Consider the following 21,781-nt stretch of genomic DNA (forward strand, 5'->3'; position numbering starts at 1 on the left):
TTAGTTCAAAAGTTAGTCTATTTCATTGAGATTATTGAAAACAATGATTACAACAAGTATTTATAGCCTAAAGTTAAGTAACTAACTTTCCTAACTTCTAGGCCAAGTAACTAACAAACTAGTTACTCTAACAAACTTGTCCTAACTATACGATTAAGACTAACACATGAGTAATTATGGATTAATCTCAACAGTTCTTGTGTTCATAGCTGTTGGTGAGTATAGGGGGTTAGGTAGCTGTGAACTGTGGTGGGGATCATGATTAGGGTGTGGCTGTTGGTGTTCAAGGAAGGAGAAAGATTAGGGATCATGATTTTTAAATAAAATAAAGATAATGATAATTTTTATTTTTAGTATGTCATTATATTAAATTAATTATTTTAAAATTTAAAAAACTAACAGAGTTAAATATCTTAAATGAAAAAATATTAAAATAATACATTTTGAAAACATAAAAAATTAAAATAAAACTAAAGTTAAAGAAAAAATTAATAAATTAAAAGTGACATTAAGTGATTTAAAAAATGTATCCAGTGTTAATTGCTTCAATATGTTGTTAAAAACGTGATTTAGATATATTAAATGACATTATGTGGTTGGAGAAAGTCTTCTATACTATAGACAGGACCAACATGTCATATTTTGTTGATAATGTAGAATTAATAGTGCAGCCAAATTTTGAAATTCTTATCCGTCTTAATCACTAGACAAGGAGAAAAAAGAAACATAAAACATGCATATGCATTCCCAAAGTAATTAACCAACCAAAAATCATAGAAACAAAAAGGAATTCATTAGATTTGAATAAAAGTTATAATTTTACATGGCGAAATTATTGAAAATTGAGGGGATTGAGTGACAGCAGCAAAGTTACATTCCAAGAAGGTCGGTTGGGAAGAGAGAGCAATGTAATAAAGACCATCATAGCATCGTCTCTCTGAGCAAAGTAAGCACAGCAGCACCGCTTAGCAGTTACAGTGTCCGTTCCCTTCGTCGTTGGCAAAATGGCTGCCGGCACAACTCTATCAAAATTGCAAGTCACCTATGCTTCCGCTCCCTCGTTCCTCTCGAATGCCTCCCTTCCTCCTCCCACTCCGCCGGCTGCGGCGGGGGCGACGGCTCGTACCTCGACGGCCTCCGTTTGAAGTGCCGCTCGTCGTCGCTAGATTCGTAGTCCGCGACGGCGCTGCTGCTCTTCCTCCCTTCGTAGTACCCGTTCGACATTGTCTTCAGGTGTGCCGAAGAGGCAGTGGGAGCGGCGGCGGCAGCGGCAGCGGCAGCGGCAGGTTCTGTTGTGGAAGAAGCGGTGACTTTTCTCTTCTTAGGAAGTTCCTCTTCAGCGGGGAAGCTTATGCGGGAGAACACGCTGGCCTTCTGCTTGCGATCCGCGGCGGCGGCTGCGGCAGCGGCTGATGCGGTGGATGAAGCTTTGGCGACCGGTTCCGATGACCTTCTGGATGAGGATTCTGATCGTTGATGGCGGTTGTGGTGGTGACGCTCGTGCTCGTAGTCGCGATCTCTGTCTTCGCGTTCGCGATCGGAGTTGTGGTCGGACTTTCTCTTGGTAGGGCGTGGAGGTGGAGGCTCCACCTCGCGCGGAGATCTATCAGGCGAGTGCCGCTCCGAACGGAAACGGGGGTGATGGTAATCGCTACCCGAGGACGGTGGAATTGACCTCTGCACCAAAATCAATGTTAGGACCATTTTTTTTTAAAACAAAAGAAAACTACTGTTAAATATATTTGACTCATTAAAATAAATAAAAATACTATCATAGCGAGCAGCAATTGGACCCAAATAAAATGCATTTCTTTGGAAGGGACAACTTTGAAATTACTAAGTAGACCTTTTATTTTCAAGAGCTAATGCATGCCTTTCATAGATTTTGTTGCTATGACGACAATTTTTTCAAGATTACCCTTTTTTGGAACTTCAATTCATTTGGGAAAATCATATGAGCAACCAAACAAAATAATCAAGGTGTAACCATAATAGATAACCAAGACAACGCCAAGTACAACCCCTACGATTCGTTCGTTTTATCAGTTACATAGATAAAAAATAAACATTACAACCGTAATTATTTAGGGTTCATTTTATTTTTGAGCATGATGGTAAATGGCCCAACCGAAGCCCACTCTTTCACCATAGCCAATTATACCAATCGGGCTAAAGAATCATCAGCATAACACTTGTCCAGTTTCCAGACCGAACCAAAAATAACTTCGGTTTTTCTCTTTCAAAAATTATAATTAACTTCAGTTTTTTTCTTTAAAAAAACCGAACCAAAAAAAGTTTGTTTTAAAAAAGGAAAATAAAAAAGGTTCTTCTACCAAATATTACGACCATTCTTTGCCCAAAAAAGGAGGATTTATGATGTGTTATGAATTATGCACATCTAAAAATTCGCAGGGCAACCTGAATCCATGCCAAGGGAATAAAGGAACCCCACTTGAATTATTCACCCACGGTAAGCCCATTAAATATTAATGACAAGACATAATAGTTGACACTCCATACATTAATAGACACATGCTACACAACTTTTACGTTCAAAATAAATGAATAATACATCCAAAATATAGGAATCTCAACTTGATATATGAACCAATTTATTCCATCCTCATCAGTAAACACTGATTACCAACAGGAAAGCCAGATGCAGAAAAATCAGCCATTACTTTGCATGAATCAAGAAAAACTTGACAGCCCACCCAATCACAGCCTAAAGAAAAGCTTCACATTGCAAAAATAAAATTAAAAATTAAGGTTTTAAATTATGTCCATAAGTCTGGATAAAATGACCGCGAGAGATGCTCTGACACTGTGATCATGAAAATTTAATAACACCAATGCACCATTATCATGTAGTGCAAAAGATTACTATGATTTATGGAACATAAATAACAAGTGGGATTATCTTGTGCAATCAGTGCTCTTTTGCAGGCTTGAGGTTTCTGGCCAAAGTTCCGGTAGAAAAACCCAAAAAATTGAATGGCACATAAAACTCCAAGGAAAAAGAGAGCAAAATAAAAAAGCACATACAGTTTTTGATTTCATTGAAGAAACATCCCCAACACTGCTCACTTCCCTACCAAAGTCTCGATCTTTAGAGAAGTCCCTGTTCAGAGAAGAAAATAAACTCATTAAAAACAATGAGAAACAAAATTAGGGGATAAGTCCAGACTCCAGAAAACTACATTAAAAAATTTGGCAACTAAATTCATGAAACAATGACCAGTATATATCCCATGCAAGGTTTTTGCCAATTATTTTAGCAAAGCATAGCGACCCCTGTTCTTTATTTTGGAGGCCAGACAGTAATAATAAATTCACTCCGGAATAAAAAAAATGTCTAAAAAAATCTTTGTTTCTTTGGTCAAGAATCAATATGAAAAATGTTAATGTGAAACACTGATGAAATATTAAATATATGCAGGAGGTTGAATTTTCTTATGAAAAAATAACCAGGATTTGATGATAATGTCTTAAACTTGCTATGTCAAGTGGTTGACTTATAAGTTAAATGTGAATATCAAACTTCTCAACCACATATATCAGAACATGACAGCCAGCCATCAAAGAGAGATTCTGTGTACCTTTCAGGACGTCTATCATTTTCACGCTTCCTCCTCATATCAGCTTTACGGGCTTCAAACTCCTCTCTACTCATTACTGGGGCTGGAGCATTCATTCCCATACTGAAGTCAGCAAGATCCCTGAACATGGTCGTAACACTATCTATTTATCTTACAATTAGACATTCTAAAAAACAATGTATCGACATAGGGTCAGACAAACATGCAACCAAATTCACCAGAAGAGTTCAATCTGCAACTCTCAAATCCCTCCTCCTTCAGCATCAACAAGACAAAGTGTCCATCATATGTGTTGTGTGTGTAAGAGGGGGCAGCAGGAAAGCACTGAATTTCAATCTTAAAAGAACATACTAATTTCCAAAAAAAAAAAAAAAAAATGTACCTATGAGGTGGGAAACCAGGCATCATGTAACCTTGCATGCCAAATGGGTCTTGTGGCATACCACCAAATGGCATGTCCAAGGGGCCCAGGCCGTAACCCATCATTTGCATTGGATTACCATACGGTGCCATAAATCCATCCATGGGTTGCATGCCATTCCAGTACGAATTATAGCCAGCAGGTGGAACCATTGGCATCATATAGTTCTCTGCCCCGAAGTCATGTGGGGTTTTCCACTGCAAATCTGCAACATAAATTAAAAAATATATATATTTCAAATTATTAAAAACAGGCAAAAGCCTCAGTATGCCCCCTCAAGCTCGACCACTAAATGTTATCATGATACTGAATCTAAAAGAAAAATTTACAAATACTAATATTCATGTCATAGAACTGCAGATTTACCATTTGGCAGCAAACGGACTTTCTTCTTTTTCTTTTTCTTTCCTACAAAGTTTAAAAAACAAATGAGATCACCCTCAACAGAATCAACAAAAAAGAGAGATTTTTGCAGGTCCGAGCAATGTTGCGCCATTATCTCCCAATTTTATGACAAATCATATTCAAGAAAAATAGTGTGTATGAATCCATATTACCAGCCTCAGTAGGAACCAACTTTTGCTGCACTTCTTCCTCAACCTGCTGAGCACTCCATTGTGAGGCTGGCTCCTTCACACTCATAGACTCGTGAGTAGCTTCAGATATATCAGCAGCTCTGGGGTTCCTTACTTGCTCGGATGTCTGCTGTGGAGCAGAAACAGCCTTTCTATCATCAGTTGTTTCCTGTATATTTGTTGTTTTTTCATTAACAGGTGAAACCTTTAGTTCTCCCTTGGATGCAGCAGATGAGGTTGGGGATGGAATCTTAGGCTGCGGACAGCGAGCAGACTCCATATCTGAAAACTCAAAATCAGAAGTAAAAAAATGTAAACATTGACAAAAATGATAATCAATAATAGCCAAGTAAGAGACATCAATAGTTTCAATAACCTTGAGCTTGGAAAGTGCTCCCAGCATTTTCAGCACTGCTATTGCCCGACTCCAATATACGATTAATGGTATCTCGTAATGTCTTATTCGGTAAGAGATCATCTGCAAGAATATTTGTTGCACCACATACACAGATAGACTTGGAGATAATATAGTCCCTAATACCTGAAGAATTTTTTAAATAACAATACATGGCTTCAAGAAAGGATTTTTACACAATAGATCAGAGCAAGAACAAGCAGAGAAGTATAAAACATCTAAACTGTTCTTTGCTTGCATAATGAGGAAGAACTACAAACCAGATCGACATTAGCATAAATGCATAATATTCAAATTCTGAAAACCCTAAATACAACATATGAATGAAAAACATACATCTGTCACAAAAGCTTTTAAAGCAACACTTGCTTGTCAGTACAGCATCTTTCATAACATCATTACACAAGGGACAGCGGAGCTCAGGTGGTAGGTCCCCAACGGAACGTGTTGATGGCATCCCTTCTATTTCTTTCTCAAAAGCGGCCCTGTTTGCAAGGAAAAGATTAAATTCAACTTCATGCCTACATATGACCAAATGGACAAGCATAAGCAAGGTGAACTCACTCATTTGGCTTCAAGACAGCTACTGAACCATTTGGTAAAGCATAGGAACCTTGTGGATTTACCATCAGCATGGATCTTGGAATACCGGTGGGTTGCTTGACTTTTCTCATGTCAAAATTCGGGTCACCATTTGTAGGACAGTGCTGAATAAAATGTCCTAGACAAAAGTGGGGGGGATGTAAGCAGAGAAAACTCACATTGCTATGCAGCAATTTGCAAGCAGAGGGTGATTAGAAAGTTCAGAAACATCAACATACCAGGCACCTTGCATCTGTGACATACATAGCCTTGTGGGGGTGTTTTCCGCTCCATCCCTGCCAGACCTCAGCATCAGTTGTGATCAACATATTTGTATTAAAAACAGCAATTAACTAAAAATATATAGATATAGAATAGACAAAGAAAATCACCAAAACCACGTCCACCACCCATCCGTCCCCCTGTACCCCTTCCAAAGCCTCTACCAGTGCCAAAGTCTGAACCTTGACTGCATGCCAAAATTGAAAATAAAATAATATCATAAATATCATGAATCCAAAATGAGAATGTTTTCACCAAAACAAGAACACATCTGGCTGCGTGGAAAGAAATCTTCGATAGAAATGGGGATGCCTTAGGCTACGTAGGAATTTATGGAATGGTGGGAAACGGAATGGCATTATTTGCCATTGATTTGTTTTTAAAAGGGGTGAAATGGAATGGAACCTGATGGGGTTTATTCCATCCCATTCCATTGGATACCTTTATTTTTCTCTTCCCTCACCTAATCTTTCTTACAATTCCATTCACTTTTGATTCCTCAAATGATAAATAAAAACTTTCTTGATTCCATCTTAAAATATCCATACATTGATATGGTAATGTTATTCCATTATAAGTTTATAACCATTCCAATCTCATCCCATTCCACCCATCATTAGATCTCCTAACATAGTATTAGTCTAGTAGTAAAAAAACTTAGAATAACTATTCCAATACAGGTTTTTCTGAGTTAAGGAATCACCATTCCCTGTTGAAGAGATGGAAACACCCTTTCTTGCAGGTGGGAAAGAATTAGTAATTTCTGTTTAATTGTTTATTATCATTATACTTATTTCCATTCTGTGATGACTCCATGCACCAAACACCACAACTAAGGAAAGGAGGATACTTCACCCACCGTTGCCAATCCAAGGCTGGAGTATCAAGAAAGGCTTTAATCTTACTGTCTTCATCAGCTTTGCTAGGAGGAGGAGCCTCTGGAATTAAGTTGCTTGATTGAACAGGCACTTGATCAGGAATTGAATACAAATCATTGCCAAATTCATCCCAATCTGAATCTTCAGGCTGTCAAGTGGTATGAAGAGCTCAATTTCCAAGGGTTTGCATCTCAATTGTTCATAAAAGACAGAAAAAGAAAAGAGACTCACATATTTCATGGCAGATGTATCTTCAGCTGGTAGGCTTCCATTTTCAGGTTCAGATTCCACCACCTTATTTTCCACCTTTTGTCTGCAAAAAAACAAAAGACAGTTGCAACTCAAGAACAGAATTCATCTAAAAAACAAACATTGCAGTTTCTGGTTGTGGCCTTATACACAAATTGGTGACTGCCCATTTTAAAAAAAAAAAAATCCAAAACACAATACATGATTAATTCTGAAATTTTCAACTGCAGTAATGAGATTAAAGGTTTGAGATAGTACTCTATTTCAGTAACAATTGGTAAACGTGGCCTTCCTGGAACCCGACGAATTAACACTGAGGTATTTTTAGGAATCAACATTTCTTCATCAAGATATTCTGAAATTCCAAACAGACAACTATAAAATAATGTAAATATGCTATTCATCAAAAGCCTACCATATGAACTACCATACTAATTTTGCAAAGTTGGCACTTGTAATTGCAGCCAAACTTCATCTTACTTAATACCCAGGTCAACAGTCTATGCTCTTTTAATTTTAAGCATTTTCTTTTTATTTATTATTATCTTTTGTAGGGGGAGTGAGAGGTAAAATTCAACTCAAACTTATAATAACAGATAGACTCATAGTAGTAAAAAAACTGTACTTAGAGAGGTACAGGATAAACACCGTGAGTTTATCCAAGGAAACCCCTCCTTAAAGCTAAAGAAGAATATTGCAGAAGGTTCATTGTTTAAATTTAAAATTAAGCCCCGAATTAAAAGCCTAAAACCCAGTCATTAAAAACAATAGTTTAATCAAAAAATCAGAACCAACCTTCATTGGTCTGGGCGTTGGTGACCACAAGGTCGAAATCAGTACCCCTCCCTAAATGCTTGGATTCAAATATTTTTTCTTTCAATGTACCAACAGAGATGAAAGGACCGTCCATGGGAATTGAATCATAATCTCTTGCACTCTTAAATTTATAATACACCGCCATGGTATATTTCTCTTTCTATCTATAAAAAAAAAGGTTTTTTTTTTATCTTAGAACCAATAATAACAAAGGACGATGATGATAACCAAAGGGCCTCTGAAATAATATAAAAAAAAAAGGGCCCTGTTATTAAAACTAAAAAAAGAAATCAAACAGTACAATATATCAAATCTCTTTTTCTTTCTCTTCTCTTTACTTTTTCTGATGTTTTTTCCCCTCAACTTGCAGATTACTAAGGTTAAGATCGAACAAATCGAACCGCCGCGATGACAACGAGATTTCACTTCCAGAATTCTTCTTCACAAGCAACCTGATGCCGAATCTTCTTCAATTCGTCGCAAAAAATTTGAGCGCAGTCAGAATCCAGAGAAAATAGAGATTCCTTCCAGAGACTTTGTAAATCAAAGCAACAAGATCGTTATCAGACGATTGACGATGATGAAAATGCGACGAATCCGAATCAAGCGCAGCAAAGCCCTCTCAAATCAGAAATCCGAAGAAGCCACAGCAACAGTTAGGGCAAAACAGAGCAATCCAATCGAATCGAAGAAGAACAACAACAGGATTTGTTACTTCGGCGAAAAACTTGACGGCAGGGCGTTGGGATTCGGAGCGAATCTCTTCGATCGGCGGCAACGGAAGCTTCGAGCGCGAATCGCGAAAAACTCCTCCTCCTGGTGGAAGCAGCGGAGAATCTGAAGCGATTCAAAGGAACGGCGGTGCGGATCGAAGATCGGTGATGGAGAGAGGGAGTTAGGGTTAGAGCGATTGGAACCGCATGGTGAAAGCTAGGGTTTGGGGGGGAGAGAGTGAGAAAAAGAGAAAGATGGGTTGGGATTGGATGTTTTAGGGGATTCTCCCAGACAAACCTAGATTGAAATAATGCCTAGTTTTTATAACTTGAATGAATGAATGGCTCGCTTTGCTTGCTCTTCACGAGTCATGTTTTTATTTTTTGCGCGATTGGGTTTGGAAATTACACGCTGTTACCGCCTTTTTTTACAATAATTTCCTTCTGGTGTATTATTCCCTTCCCACCAAAACAAGTTTAATCTTAAGTAACAAAAGAAAAATTAAATAGAAAAACGAATGTAATAATTTTATAAAATTAATCTTATTAACTAAATAAAATAATAATAAAAATATTAAATTCAAAATTTAAAATAATATTTATTAAGAATAATAATAAAAATAATTAATATTACATTAAAAAATTAAATATTGTATTTATTTTAAAATAATTTTTTTCTCAAATATAACATTTATTTTAAGATGAAAAAATATCAGATTTTCATAATTATTCGTAATCTTATATCAGTAATAAGATATTTTAATTGGTCCAAAATCTTCTGAATCATGGACATTAATTAAAAGATATTTTCTTGGTTCAACAAAGCAGATTCACTAAGGAAAGGATTTTATGTGGGTGTATTAACCTTATCAAATCTTCTTACTTACTTATTTCAAATAAATTTTCAAATTTAAATATTAGTATTTTTTGTCTAGAACACGTATAAAATTATTATGAGCAATAAATTTAAGTCAAATTCTTATTCACATGTTGGATGGTTTTCGAATTTAAATATATATATAAAAGATCCATACTTTATATGAAAAATAAATCGTAAAAAAGTGCGTTCCTTCGCATTAAGATATTTGGTTTATTGTATAGTTTCTTTTTCATTGGTATTTTTCTTAGTTTTTTTTTTTCTTTTAGCCGGTTTTTTTTTTTTTTACTTTGATATATTTGGTTATTCAATTCATTTTTTTTTAAGAAACCATCTTTTTAATTTCTTTTATCATTATTCACTAAGTTAAGTTTATTACTTTTTCATTGTCATTCAATTGTTTTCTAACATTCAACATTGAAAATTTGTTTGCACCATTATCGTTTAATTAGTGTCTACCTTGCAAGCAGAATTTGGAACTTATTAATTAGCTCCCAAAATTCAGAATGCAGATGGAACCAATGAGCTTATTTTTTATATGCTTACTACAATGCCAAACCACATTAAACAAAAATTTGCAGTTACTCTATGGTGCATTTGGAGATGTAGGAACGAAATGATATGGGAAGATAAGGAAGTGAATCCGATAACTGCATTTTCCTTGGCATATCAATACTTTGCAGAATGGTGTATAGAGTGCGTTAGTGCAACAATCATCCTCATGATCAACATCACTCAACTCAGCAGGTTCGTTCTTGGAAGAAACCTGAAGCTGTCAGGTTAAAATGCAATGTTGATGCCGTCATTTTCAACGATCATCAAAGCTTCGGGTTGGGTGTGGTGCTACGAGATGAGCATGGGAGTTTCATATCAGTAAAAACGAGTGCACATACAGGCATTCTAGAACCCATAGTAGTCGAGGCATGAGGTCTCCTTCAAGCAATTAGTTGGGCAACAGAAATGAATCTTTAAAATGCCACGTTTGAATTGGATTGCAAGACAGTAATAGATGACATTTTAAACTTCTCTAATGGTGTATCAGATTTTCATGTCATTTTAGGAAAATGTAGAGAAGCTTTAAGATTAGTTACAAATTAATTCTATGGTGAGTTTTGTGGGAGACAAGCCAAATCATATTGCTCACACCTTGGCTAGGGCAACAAGATTGAATGCTAGCTCCAAAGTTCTCAATCATATTCCTTATTGTATTCAAACTGTTATCTTGAATGAAATGAGTTAATTTTGTGTTTTTAAAAAAATGATAAATAGTCATTTTTATTTCTAAATGTGTAGAATGCTTATAAATTTGTTTCCAAAAGATAAAAATTCAAATTTTAATCTCCAAAAGTGAAAAAAAAAATACGACAAATTCATTCATCCATTAACTTTCGTCTGTTACCGTTAATAAAAGAGTCTACTTGGCATAAAGAAACGAAAATGTCACAAAAATCATTGCCCAACATAGTTGCTGAGTAGATTGGACCAAAATATCAGTAAGTTTTCATTAAACCAAAATGTCAAACCCCAAATTTTATTTCATTTAAGGGTAAAATATAACTTAATATTCATCTTCACTCTCCTTTTTTTTATCATTATAAGTATAAAATTATAATAAACATTAAAAAAATAAGAAAGCAAGTAATAAGTTAAAACAAACATAATAATAAGTATAATATTAATTAATAAACATAATCTATCTGTTGTTCTAAAATTTCTAAAATGACAATACCTTACCCAAAATATGAGACTTAAACAAAAATACACAATCATTAAGTTAATTTTTTAAAAAAATGAGACTCAACTTGATTTTATTACTACCTAATACTGTCACAATAGAAATTTTAGAACAACAGATAGATTATACTTATTAATCAATATTATATTTATTATTATGTTTGTTCTAACTTATGTTTGATTTTCTATTTTTTTAATTATTTATTGTAATGTTATGCTTGCAACGATAAAAAAAAAAGAAAAAAAATTATATTATATTTTATCCTTAAATGAAATGAAATTTGGGGTCTAACAAATTAGTCCAATGGAAACCCATTGACATTTTGGTCAAATCTATTCAACAACCATGTTGGCAATCATTTGTGTGACATTTATGTCCCTTTGTATCACGTAAGCTCTTTCATTAACGATAATAAATGAAAGTTAATGGATGAATAAATTTGTTCTATTTTTCTTTTACTTTTGAAGACTAAAATTTGAATTTTTTTTTTGGGAAAGAATTAGTTAATACTTTATACATTTAAAGACGAAAATGACTATTTATCCTAAAAAAACTACTATTATGTTTAGGATATTGTTTATATGTTATACTGATCATTTCAACCATCACACACCAATAAAAATTGGTCCAATTGGAAACAAACTCATGATTCTCATAAGAACGTGGGTTTGCTTTTGCTTCTAATGAGAAAACCTTGTTAGTAATTTATAAATACATAGGTAAGGGTTCATTGAGTCTTGTAAGACATGCCCTAATCCTAATAACTCTTTGAGACTTAACTCACATGATTATTTTTCATAAAAAAAATAGTCATCGCACTAGTTTATCATAATATATATATATTTTTTAAATTACTCCCTGTAGTCCTTTTTATAAAAAATAAATAAATATATTGTTTTGGTTCTAATTATAAGAAACTTTAACTCACTATAAGATGTATAAATTGCTAAATTTCTTTCATACCCTTAATTTGTTGTGCAAGATGTTTATTCATTTTCCATGCAAGTGAATACATTTATTGACCTATTACCAATATAAGTACATTAATTGGTGGGAAAAACATCACAGTATCATTAAATATTATCACTTTTTTCTATGAGTATTTTTGAAATAAGATTTAAATTTATGATATTATTAATTAAATTAATTAACTTACCTATTCTTATAAATTTTGATGAAATAGTTATTTGTTTCTTATGTAAAATAACAAAAGGAATAACATGCAGTGATATTTAAAAATACACAATAATATCACTAACCCAATCAATAGTATAATAAAAGTATGATATTTAGTTAAGAAGATAGTTTTATTTTATTTCATACTTGATTACAAGCATTTTAAGATTTAATAAGAGATTAATAGTTGAATACATAATATATGAAAAAATAAATAAACAATCAAAATTAAATATCTGGTTTCAGCTTAAATAATGTATATTTAACCACCAAGCACATGGATCAAGCAGGTTGTTTCAGCTTAATTAGAAGTGTTGGATTTAAGTTTTAGATATGAAGTTATGTAAATACTTGGAAGAAGAAGTATGCCACCAATAAAGATTCAGATTGCTCCTCTGATCCAAGTAACATATCTAAAAGTTTTTTTTTTTTTTTTAATCAAGAGCGAAAGAGAACAAATTGATCTAGTTGAAAAAACCCCGTTTTCTATGACCCAAGTGTAACATAACCCCTCAATTTATTTTTTTATTTGTTGCAAAATTAAAGACCTTTTAATTGGAATGTATCAATCTACAAAAGTCTTTCATCAATTTTTTATAGAACTTCGTAATCAATTCTAAGATTCATGCAGCCATATGAAAGAAAATTGAGCACACAAATTTTAACATTGTTTGCAAAGGGAGTTTTAATATTTATAACTTTTAAACATTATTGTAACAATTAAAAATTCTCATTTTGTTCATTACATGAATAAGGAAAACGTTTAGGTCCATAATTTTGTGATAATTAAGTGTCATTATATTAAAATTATTAGCATCATTATTTCTAAATTGACAGAGAATCAAATTGAACCAATAAATAAATTATTCTTTTAAAAATATAAAGAACCAAATTTACAGGTTGCAGTGCTTTAACAATGCTTTTTCATAAAAGAAACAATTCTAAATTTCTAATTCTTTGTCTGGGATCTCTTAGTCACTTGTTACCATTCTCCATGACCATGACTAAAATATAAATGCCTGTGAAATATTTTCTTTGTATAAAGGAAGAATTATATGAATAATATATTTTTAGAAACTAATTTAATTGCAGTATTTCCAATCTTAAGAAAAACAGTTGTCTTATAGTAACTTTGAAAAGTTTTATGATCACCACCTTAAAATATTATAGTGATCTTTAATTAATTAACAGTATAAAATTTGACAATACATTGATATTAAACTCTTCAAAGAATGTTTTTTTGTTTACGGAATTAAAAGAATGTAGTTGTTTTGTTATCGTGTGATGCAATATATTTCAATTTTATACATCCACCAGATTGTGTTTTTTAATTCTTCCAAATAATAAAATTAAAAAGCTGAAAATAATCCACAACGTCATAAGAACGACAAAGTTGTTCAAATCGACTAGTCTACTAAAAAAATCAAATAAATCCTATTTTATTGATAGACATAATGACATTACTAGGATGTTTTTTTAATTGGCATAAAGATCTGCCAACAAAAAATCTGAACCCCACCCCCTCTCCCTCATTCCTGTACTACATATGGTAAGATAAGAGAAAAGTAAAAACTACTAAAGAAAAACCAAACTGAATTTCATACATCTGTTAATATTAACGAAGATACAATGACAACATACGCCAGAAAAAAGAAAACTGCAATCTGTATGAAAAACTTGGGATTTTCCCTCATGTTGGGTGATGTCACCGCCCTGAAAAGCAGAAAATGAACTATGTTACAAAATCGCTTGAAAATTCAAAAGGGGGTAAAAATGAAAGCATGCAAGCAGAAGAGGAGGAAGAGAAAGTCCATGACAGTTATTCAACTGATATTGTAACTTTCGCTTTGTTACCTAGCAATTCGTTGAGAGAATCGATGAAAAGGTAAACTTTGTATGAACACAATGCCTGGTCCTGTTAGAACGGCTGTGACAGCATTGTCACCCTGCAATTTCGAGATAGTAATCACATATACCACATTCTAGAGAAAATTATGGGTGTTGGAAGATGCATGTTAGGAGAAAGCTATGCACGAAGATCAAGGGTTGCATGGTGGTCCCCATATGGAAAATGCTAGTACAGTGTATGATAAAAGGGGGCTATAGCCTGTATCATCATTATTATTATAGCATATAATTTGCCAACTACCGAGGATCTAGTTGATCCATGTGGATTAGAATTTTTATAGACGGGTTGGATTCATTGTGTGGCCAAGGAAGGGCATAAAAAAGGGTAGTATAGTGCTACAAAGCTCCTAGAATGCTCGGAGTCCAAGGAAGGGTTGGATCCATTGTGTTTCCTATAAAAAAACTTCGTACCCCATTGCCCAGAGACTCTTCGCTATGCGAAGGTATGGGGGAGGGATATTGTGTTTCCTATATGGTAACAAATTATGATTATGAAAAAGTTACTCCCTTGATTTTCTCTAAAGTGAGCAGGTGTAACTACACCCCAATCTAGAAGCTGTGAATCCATGGTTGGTTTAGAAATGTAAACAGTAAACTCTCAATTTTTGTCAGCTAACATGCTCAAATGATTAAGGAGGCTTGCAGGGAGAAAGAGATAGGAAGAGGTCATGGTTTCGAATCCTCCCACTAACAAACACTAGCAATTAGCATTTGTCGGGAAAAAAAATGCTCAAATGATTATTACTAAGTTTACTACTGAAGTTGTCAGCAGGTAAAGTCTTTAGCAATGAGCGTAGAAGACTTGAAAATTGGAAGCAAATCCTGCCATTATCAGGGGAGAAGGGAGACACCAAACATGAATACTTCATGAGCCATCACAACCAAAAAAATACCAAAGAAAAATCTTCAAGATAACAGAGTGTTGATTGGGAACATAAAATTATAATAAAAAGGCTTGAGACACAGAAGCTACTTACCCCAAACATTGTCCTTCTTGCAGGACCATTATATTTTATTTGGATATTGACTGCACTTGTCACAGCAACAATGGAAGAAACATCAACAGCTAGAACTTCACCGATCTCAAGATTTTTCTGTACAACTAACAATAAACAGAATCCAATAGAGCACCCCAGTGAGAAATAACAAAGGAATATGGTGGAAAAGAAAATAGAAAATACTCGCAAGATCTTAATCAAGTTGACATAAAATGAATTCAGGAGGTATAAGTTGAAATGGAAAAAAAAAACTTTATTAGCATGTATCAATCTAGAAGAAAAGAATACCAGATCCCCCAGCTAATATGAATGCAAGCCCTTGGCCAGATAGCTTTTGCCTCAAGAATCCCTACAAAAAGAACATGGTCTTAGACAAATGATATGGAGATATGCATGACAAGGAGATCTGCGGATCTGGTTTGAGAAAACATTGCAAAAAATGTTTTCTCAAGCTAAAGGAACCCCTAACTTCCCAAGTTAGTAACAAAGACAATACTAATAATGGGAAACATCCCAATTATCTCACCTCAGCACTAGCAACAGCATTCCGTCCCCTTTGATCAACTATGTTGCTAACCTTCACATCATTGACAGAGCAAAGAAAAGCATCTGGCTACAAAAAATTCAAAACGAGGTTATTTTGTATTTTCTGTTTCAGATATAAAAGAAAATTGAAGAAAACAGTAAACCTATAGAAATCTATTTTTAATATTTAAAATCAAATCAAACAACAATTGCAAACAAATTAGTTATACCTGACACAAAATCTCTCCATTGAACATTGCCAAATCAATCTGTATTTGAATAAGTAACAGACACATAACCAAATATGAAGAGAAATTCAGTCAGATGGATACAAATATGTGTTTCAGATGATGAATTTTGAGAATTAAAACAAGAGTAACAATGAATTATTTAACTAATTTGGAGAGGCATGTCAGTACAAACCGGAAGAATTCTTGCAAAATAAGGTGCAGCAATTCCAACAAATCCATCACTTGGTCCAGAATTGCGAAGTACAATGCTAGTTATAGTTTTGCCAAATAACCACTGCCATATGCCTACTTCATTTTCTGGAAGGTAGGCATTTTCCATTTCAACGGATCCAGACATAAAGCACATAGAACCTACAATTAAATAGCACAGAGATTCCATTAAAATATTGATAGGTGTGATTAACAAATACCAACTTGTACAAGTTATGTATGCATAGACACAGATGTGGGTGAATTTATTGGTATCAATATACATCAAAAGATATCACAATGAGGACTACTAGGAAAAGAAAATAAATTATCAGCACAGCTCCACTCCAACTAAAATTTACTTCCAGGTAACTCATACCTTATGATACTTCCCCATTTAAGAATTAGGGAGAGATAAAAAAGTCACAAACATGCTTTTCGGCAACCAACAGGTCATAAATCAATTTAAGAACTAGGGACTCATTATCCATTTTTCTATACACCTTTCGACCTTACAAAATTGTGCGGGTCTCACTCGTGATTTTGTAGTTTTCAGCACTTACTCATTATTTATTCTCTTTATATCAGGTACTTCTCAAACTATTTTAGAGAAATGCTAACAACATACTCTCTTCTATCAACTGGAATTTATTGGAAATAACAAAAAATTTGGGTTTCATGCCTTATTTAATGACCACTGGGGTGGGGATAAATATAGGAAGCCTTATCCCCACAATCAAAGAGGTTGTTTCCAGGATTTGAATCCATGACCTCCAAGTCAAAAGGCAGCAACCTTACTGTTACGCCAAGGCTCACCCTCCATGGCAATGTTCATTATTATCTATAAAATATTTTTGGATCAGTTTCATATTCAAGCATGCACTTGATATTTAAAATTCAAAATGACAGCACAAAATTTTCATTTGAAACTTTGTGAAGAAAGATCATCAAGGAAAAAATTCAAGAACCATGAATTAAAAAGTGCACAACAACTTACCAGGCTTTGCGATGATTTTTTCTTGTGGCTTCAACATTATCTGTGTCGCAAGAACCAAATGAAGAATGATATTACTGTCATAGAGACAATATAAAAGAAAAAGTTACAAAAAATTGACATTTTAAACTTAAGATGATCACACATACCTGAACCACTTGAGCTTCACCCCCTAAAATCTGAAAAGGTATAATTGCATCTTGCGGACTCTAAACAGCATAACATGAAAAAATCACCGAAAGATTATAAGGATAATAGGTATAATGTTAGGCATTTCCTTTTATGATAGAAATACTACTCCATAATAAGTTGAGGGGCATTGAAACACCCTTGATAGTTGATAAATAATGCTTACAAGCAAAGATATGAACAAACACACTGAGAAACTTTCCTTTTTCTTAAATTTGTGTGTTAGGATATCTAGTCAGCTTTTTCCATTTTCTAGCATCTGCCATGCAGGCTTTTTGTGAGGTTAACTTCTCCTTACCTCTTATCCAGTTACCCCCCCCCCCCTCCCATCAAGATTCACAGCTATCTTACCGAGAACAGTATGCGTGAATCATGATAATAAAAGCATACCAAATTATCAATTTTAACATTTCTTAAAACTGCACCAAACATTAAAAAAAAAAAGTTTTTTATTACACAATATCACTTTGCACATTCCAGAGGAGATATGTAAGTTTCATGAAGGCATGGGACAAAGGAGCAAATTATCATGATCCTGAACTCAAGTAAATTTTGTCAATCATACAATGAAGCCATCCTGTCAAATCATTGAAATCAACAAAACAGCAACTTCAATTGCAAAAACTTAGCAATATTTAAAAGAAACACAAATTGATCTTCTGGAGTACTTCAATTTCACAAATTACAATCCTAGCTGAGAAGCCATCGATGCATCTAACATATTCTAGAATCAAGATTAACAGAAAGCAATTGATTGGAGCCAAGACAAGCTCAAAAAAGGAAGAAAAAGAAATTGCTGTTAAGGGTGAGAATTGATGCAAGTACCTGATAAACATAAGGCTGAAAGGGCGTTGAGAAAAACGGTGCAGCCATGGCTGGGGCACAGGGATTACTTTTACGTTACTGACAGCCTATCTGGAGCCATATACATGAAGAAATTAATTGAGTTATTATTGAAGAATTTATTTGATTTCTATCATGTAATAAATTCTCATGTCTAGATGTTACAAGTTTATGACTGACAATTAATACAAGGATTCAACCCATCACTCAAAAATTCAATATTATTAACTGGGCATTCGTCTCACCATTATTTTATAAATGAGTAGACAGATTTAATTGTAAAGACCAAGGCTGTCAAACTCAAGTTTATGTAAATTTGACTCACAAACTTAACTTGAGTAAAGTTTACCTATTATAAAAATAATATAAAAAAACTATAAATAACATATTACTCCTAAAATAATAACAATTAGCATTAGAAAAATATATTATAATAGAACAAAATAATATAGTTCTAACAGCCAACAAAATAAAATTATAACAGAAAGAAGCCATAATATACTATAACAGAGAACACAGACAAAACAGAGAAAAGCCACTCAATCGTCAACGAGTCAACATGGGTGGAAGAGAAAGATGGACTCAAAAATGAAGTAGTCAACTGGGGGATAAGGGAGACGATTTTGAAATTGTGAACAGGAGCATGAAATTCTGAATGGATGATCTTGACGAACTTTTTACAAGAATGGGTGAAATCATGCGAGATAAAATTCAACCCATTGTGCTGCACCTTGCCTTCTAATTCAATTTGCGACTGGGTCGTCGTCTTCAACTTCGTGTCTGATAATGGGTGCTCTTGATTGAAGACATGGGTGACTTCTAGAGAAAATTGCAAGCCTAAGTTTCTGATTTAGTGTTGCCTTAAAACAGAGCCACAACAAGTGTTGTTTGGGACAAATCAAATGGTGCCCAAATGAAATCATGAAATCACCCCTGAACTGCGAGCTTGAGCAAGTCTGAGCGAGCCTGCACATAAAGAATTCTGGAAGCATGTTGGCTAAATGGAGGCTGCTTGGATCATAAACTCGTACAGTTCTGGAGTTAACACTCAATTTTGATAACCTTGATAATGACAGTCATCATCTTTCTATTAACAATATTTAGAGCAATAAAGAGGTAAAACTTATCCTCCTCATTATCATTCCCTGTGCATCAGGAGCTTTTGCACACAAACAAACATCTTACAGTTTCTTATTTTTGAACACTAAACAAAGCAAAAAAGGCTCTCGTTTTTTTTAATCTCCGAACAACTCCAAAGGTGAAATCTTCACAAATTAATTTTGAGCTATTGATATCTTGAAAGATTAAGCTACCCAATGGAATCAGAAATATGAAGTAAATTATAGCTTCAATAGCAAAGCATCGTGCTGATGACCTCGGAAGATAAGAAGCACAAAAGGAAACATAACCAAGATTCATTCAAATTCAAAATCCCATGCAAGATTTTTGCAGACGACATCACGTGATGTGGCCACCATAATGGTGGCCACTGCAACCACATCAAGCTATTATTGCATCACGTGATAACATATACAAGCCCAGCCTGCTAGGTTGTGAACTAACACAAACAGTTCCGTATTCGAGTGAAAACCCTAGATCCCCAAAAATACTTCCCTGCATTCGTATTTTTAATATATGATGATCTAGTCCACTGATCCACCCACTTGAGCATTTTCATCTCACTCTCCTTTCTGTTAATTCATGTTCAGAACCAACAAACAAACCCATAAGAATTAAGAAGTACCCATTAACATACAGCACACGAACCCACACTTATCCTTTGTGGTGGAAAAAAAAATTAAACCCTGATACACAACAAAAATAATATGCTGAAAACAAACCTGATTCAACTAAAAGCTTAATGTTGTGCCACAGTAGTAGCTGCAGCACCTTCAAATGAAAAAACCCACTCTAAATTAAATCCTTGAGAAAAAAATCGTAAAAGTATAAAACAAAACGCCCATTGAAATTTGTTGTTAATGGAGGGTCACGGGCAACTAAAAAATTGAAGAAATTAATATATGCAATTGAATATTGCAGAGATAAATCTCAAATTGCAAATTCGATTGCGAGGGGACTTACTGAATAATAGTTGGTACCCAATCGAACACAGTCACAGATCTGGTTGATGCTGGTCAATAAATTCCCATGTGCGAGCGAGTTGAATTCAGAGGATGATGATACATTGGGTTATTCGGTTTCGTTTTCGTTATGATTTTATTTTCTGTATTTTTTTTAACTAAAAAAAACTTTTCAAACCCATGCTTGTGACTGTTGTTGCAATATGTGGGGTACACGTGTCTTCCATTCTGATATGGCTTGTTTCTATTGGCTAAAGTGGTCAATCTTGATGTATGGTCAATTCCTATTGGCTAGCGTGATCAACATCTCACACGGTGCATCGCATGTTTTTACTTTTTATGGGGTAATTATGATTACGGATAATTATAAGTAGGGATGTTAAAAAAATTGATTTTGATTGAATTGCATTGTAATAGAATTTAATTTAAATTGGTTTTTTTCTCGAATTGATTTGAGAAAAAATAGTATACTATCTTATAAAATCAAGTCGGTTAATCCAATTGTTTTATAAAATCGATTATTTGAAAAAAAATAATTTAAAATTGATTTGATTTTTAAAATCAGTTAATTTTAAATTAGTTTCTAAATCAGTTTAAATATTTAGATATAAAATCAAACCGATTAAAATAATTCATAATCAATTTGGTTTGATTTTTTTTTTACTAAACTAATTTTTTAGCACCCCTAATCTTAAGGAGATAAGAAGATGATTTTGGTTTTTTTTTTCTTATTTTGAACGAGGTCCAAAGGCCTGAAAATAAAAAATAAAAATAAAATAAAATGACTACAAACTATCGTAAGAGTAGAAACTCCTACAAGATCAGCTAGAAGCAATGGGGACGACTATTTTAGTATGTATCGTGTTAGATTAGTATAAATAGCCTTGGATTGGATATTGTAAAGGAACTCCATTCGATCGATCAATCAAACAGATTTATTATCTTTCAGCATTTTTATGTTTTTAGTTTATCTTTTCATCCATTGTTCTTTTGATATTTTCGTTTTCATCTTATCTAGATGTCAAACCCTCTTTAGATTGTAAACAAAAATTAATCCAATTAGTAAAAAACAAACTCATGTTCCAAGAGGATGTGGGTTCCTAATATAATGACCTTTATTTTTAACTTGTTTTATTTTTTTTAAAACCATTTTTAACTTATTTTATATTTTTTTATTCTACTAAATATACTCTTCTATTATATGAGATGACAATTTTTAAATAAATTTAAAACTTTTACTAAACAAATTCTAACTTTAAAAAAATTAAGTTAATGACAAAATAAAAGATTTTAAACATTTTATATGTTGTACTTAATATTTAAATTTCTTCAATTAATATTATTATGATAAACTATTTTCAAGTCGTCGTTACAATATTTTTTTTATTAATTAGAGTATTTTTACATTTTAAAAATTAAAAGTTTTAACTATCTATTTTAATATATTTACTATCATTAAAATAATTTTATATAAATAAACTTAAT

At 33.5% G+C, this 21,781-nt stretch overlaps 2 protein-coding genes across 7 annotated transcripts; both read right to left on the reverse strand.

The window, feature by feature from the left end:
• Positions 1-756: 756 nt before the first annotated feature.
• LOC114412185 (E3 ubiquitin ligase PQT3-like) lies at positions 757-8,891 on the reverse strand. 3 transcript variants are annotated; one of them, XM_028375989.1, is made up of 16 exons: positions 8,119-8,891; positions 7,797-7,981; positions 7,260-7,356; positions 6,984-7,065; positions 6,734-6,900; positions 5,985-6,061; positions 5,832-5,888; positions 5,575-5,731; positions 5,347-5,495; positions 4,972-5,136; positions 4,578-4,877; positions 4,387-4,428; positions 3,982-4,225; positions 3,600-3,719; positions 3,046-3,121; positions 757-1,677 (listed from the first exon to the last, which is right to left on the reverse strand). In XM_028375989.1, the coding sequence occupies exons 2-16, from the start codon at positions 7,960-7,962 to the stop codon at positions 1,039-1,041; spliced, it is 2,538 nt and encodes an 845-aa protein (XP_028231790.1). In that variant the 5' UTR covers positions 7,963-7,981; positions 8,119-8,891; the 3' UTR covers positions 757-1,038. The 3 variants fall into 3 exon arrangements, with proteins under 3 accessions (XP_028231790.1, XP_028231792.1, XP_028231793.1); XM_028375991.1 differs by having other exon boundaries at positions 1,039-1,677; positions 8,156-8,891; XM_028375992.1 differs by lacking the exon at positions 7,797-7,981 and having other exon boundaries at positions 1,039-1,677; positions 8,156-8,890.
• Positions 8,892-13,730: 4,839 nt separating this feature from the next.
• Positions 13,731-20,444, reverse strand: LOC114412186. Of its 4 annotated transcripts, none has more exons than XM_028375995.1 (12): positions 20,298-20,442; positions 20,057-20,105; positions 18,198-18,283; positions 17,333-17,392; positions 17,187-17,226; positions 16,173-16,351; positions 15,980-16,018; positions 15,751-15,837; positions 15,513-15,573; positions 15,204-15,328; positions 14,173-14,264; positions 13,731-14,031 (listed from the first exon to the last, which is right to left on the reverse strand). In XM_028375995.1, the coding sequence occupies exons 3-12, from the start codon at positions 18,243-18,245 to the stop codon at positions 13,917-13,919; spliced, it is 846 nt and encodes a 281-aa protein (XP_028231796.1). In that variant the 5' UTR covers positions 18,246-18,283; positions 20,057-20,105; positions 20,298-20,442; the 3' UTR covers positions 13,731-13,916. The 4 variants fall into 4 exon arrangements, with proteins under 4 accessions (XP_028231796.1, XP_028231795.1, XP_028231794.1 ...); XM_028375994.1 differs by having other exon boundaries at positions 18,198-18,287; XM_028375993.1 differs by lacking the exon at positions 20,057-20,105 and having other exon boundaries at positions 18,198-18,287; positions 20,298-20,444.
• Positions 20,445-21,781: the final 1,337 nt, after the last annotated feature.

The sequence above is a fragment of the Glycine soja genome, chromosome 5, assembly GCF_004193775.1.
Source record: "Glycine soja cultivar W05 chromosome 5, ASM419377v2, whole genome shotgun sequence".
Taxonomy (NCBI): domain Eukaryota; kingdom Viridiplantae; phylum Streptophyta; class Magnoliopsida; order Fabales; family Fabaceae; genus Glycine; species Glycine soja.

Excerpts from the sequence above, each read along its gene's own strand:
- LOC114412185 (XM_028375989.1), bottom strand. The coding sequence starts at position 7,962 with ATGGCGGTGTATTATAAATTTAAGAGTGCAAGAGATTATGATTCAATT. Across the intron at positions 6,062-6,733 it reads CCAGCCTTGGATTGGCAACG|TCAAGGTTCAGACTTTGGCA; the intron begins GTGGGTGAAGTA and ends TTTGGCATGCAG. Across the intron at positions 5,137-5,346 it reads TAAAAGCTTTTGTGACAGAT|GTATTAGGGACTATATTATC; the intron begins GTATGTTTTTCA and ends AAAATTCTTCAG.
- LOC114412186 (XM_028375993.1), bottom strand. The coding sequence starts at position 18,245 with ATGGCTGCACCGTTTTTCTCAACGCCCTTTCAGCCTTATGTTTATCAG. Across the intron at positions 15,574-15,750 it reads ATGCTGTTGCTAGTGCTGAG|GGATTCTTGAGGCAAAAGCT; the intron begins GTGAGATAATTG and ends TTCTTTTTGTAG. Across the intron at positions 14,032-14,172 it reads TTCTCTCAACGAATTGCTAG|GGCGGTGACATCACCCAACA; the intron begins GTAACAAAGCGA and ends TCTGCTTTTCAG.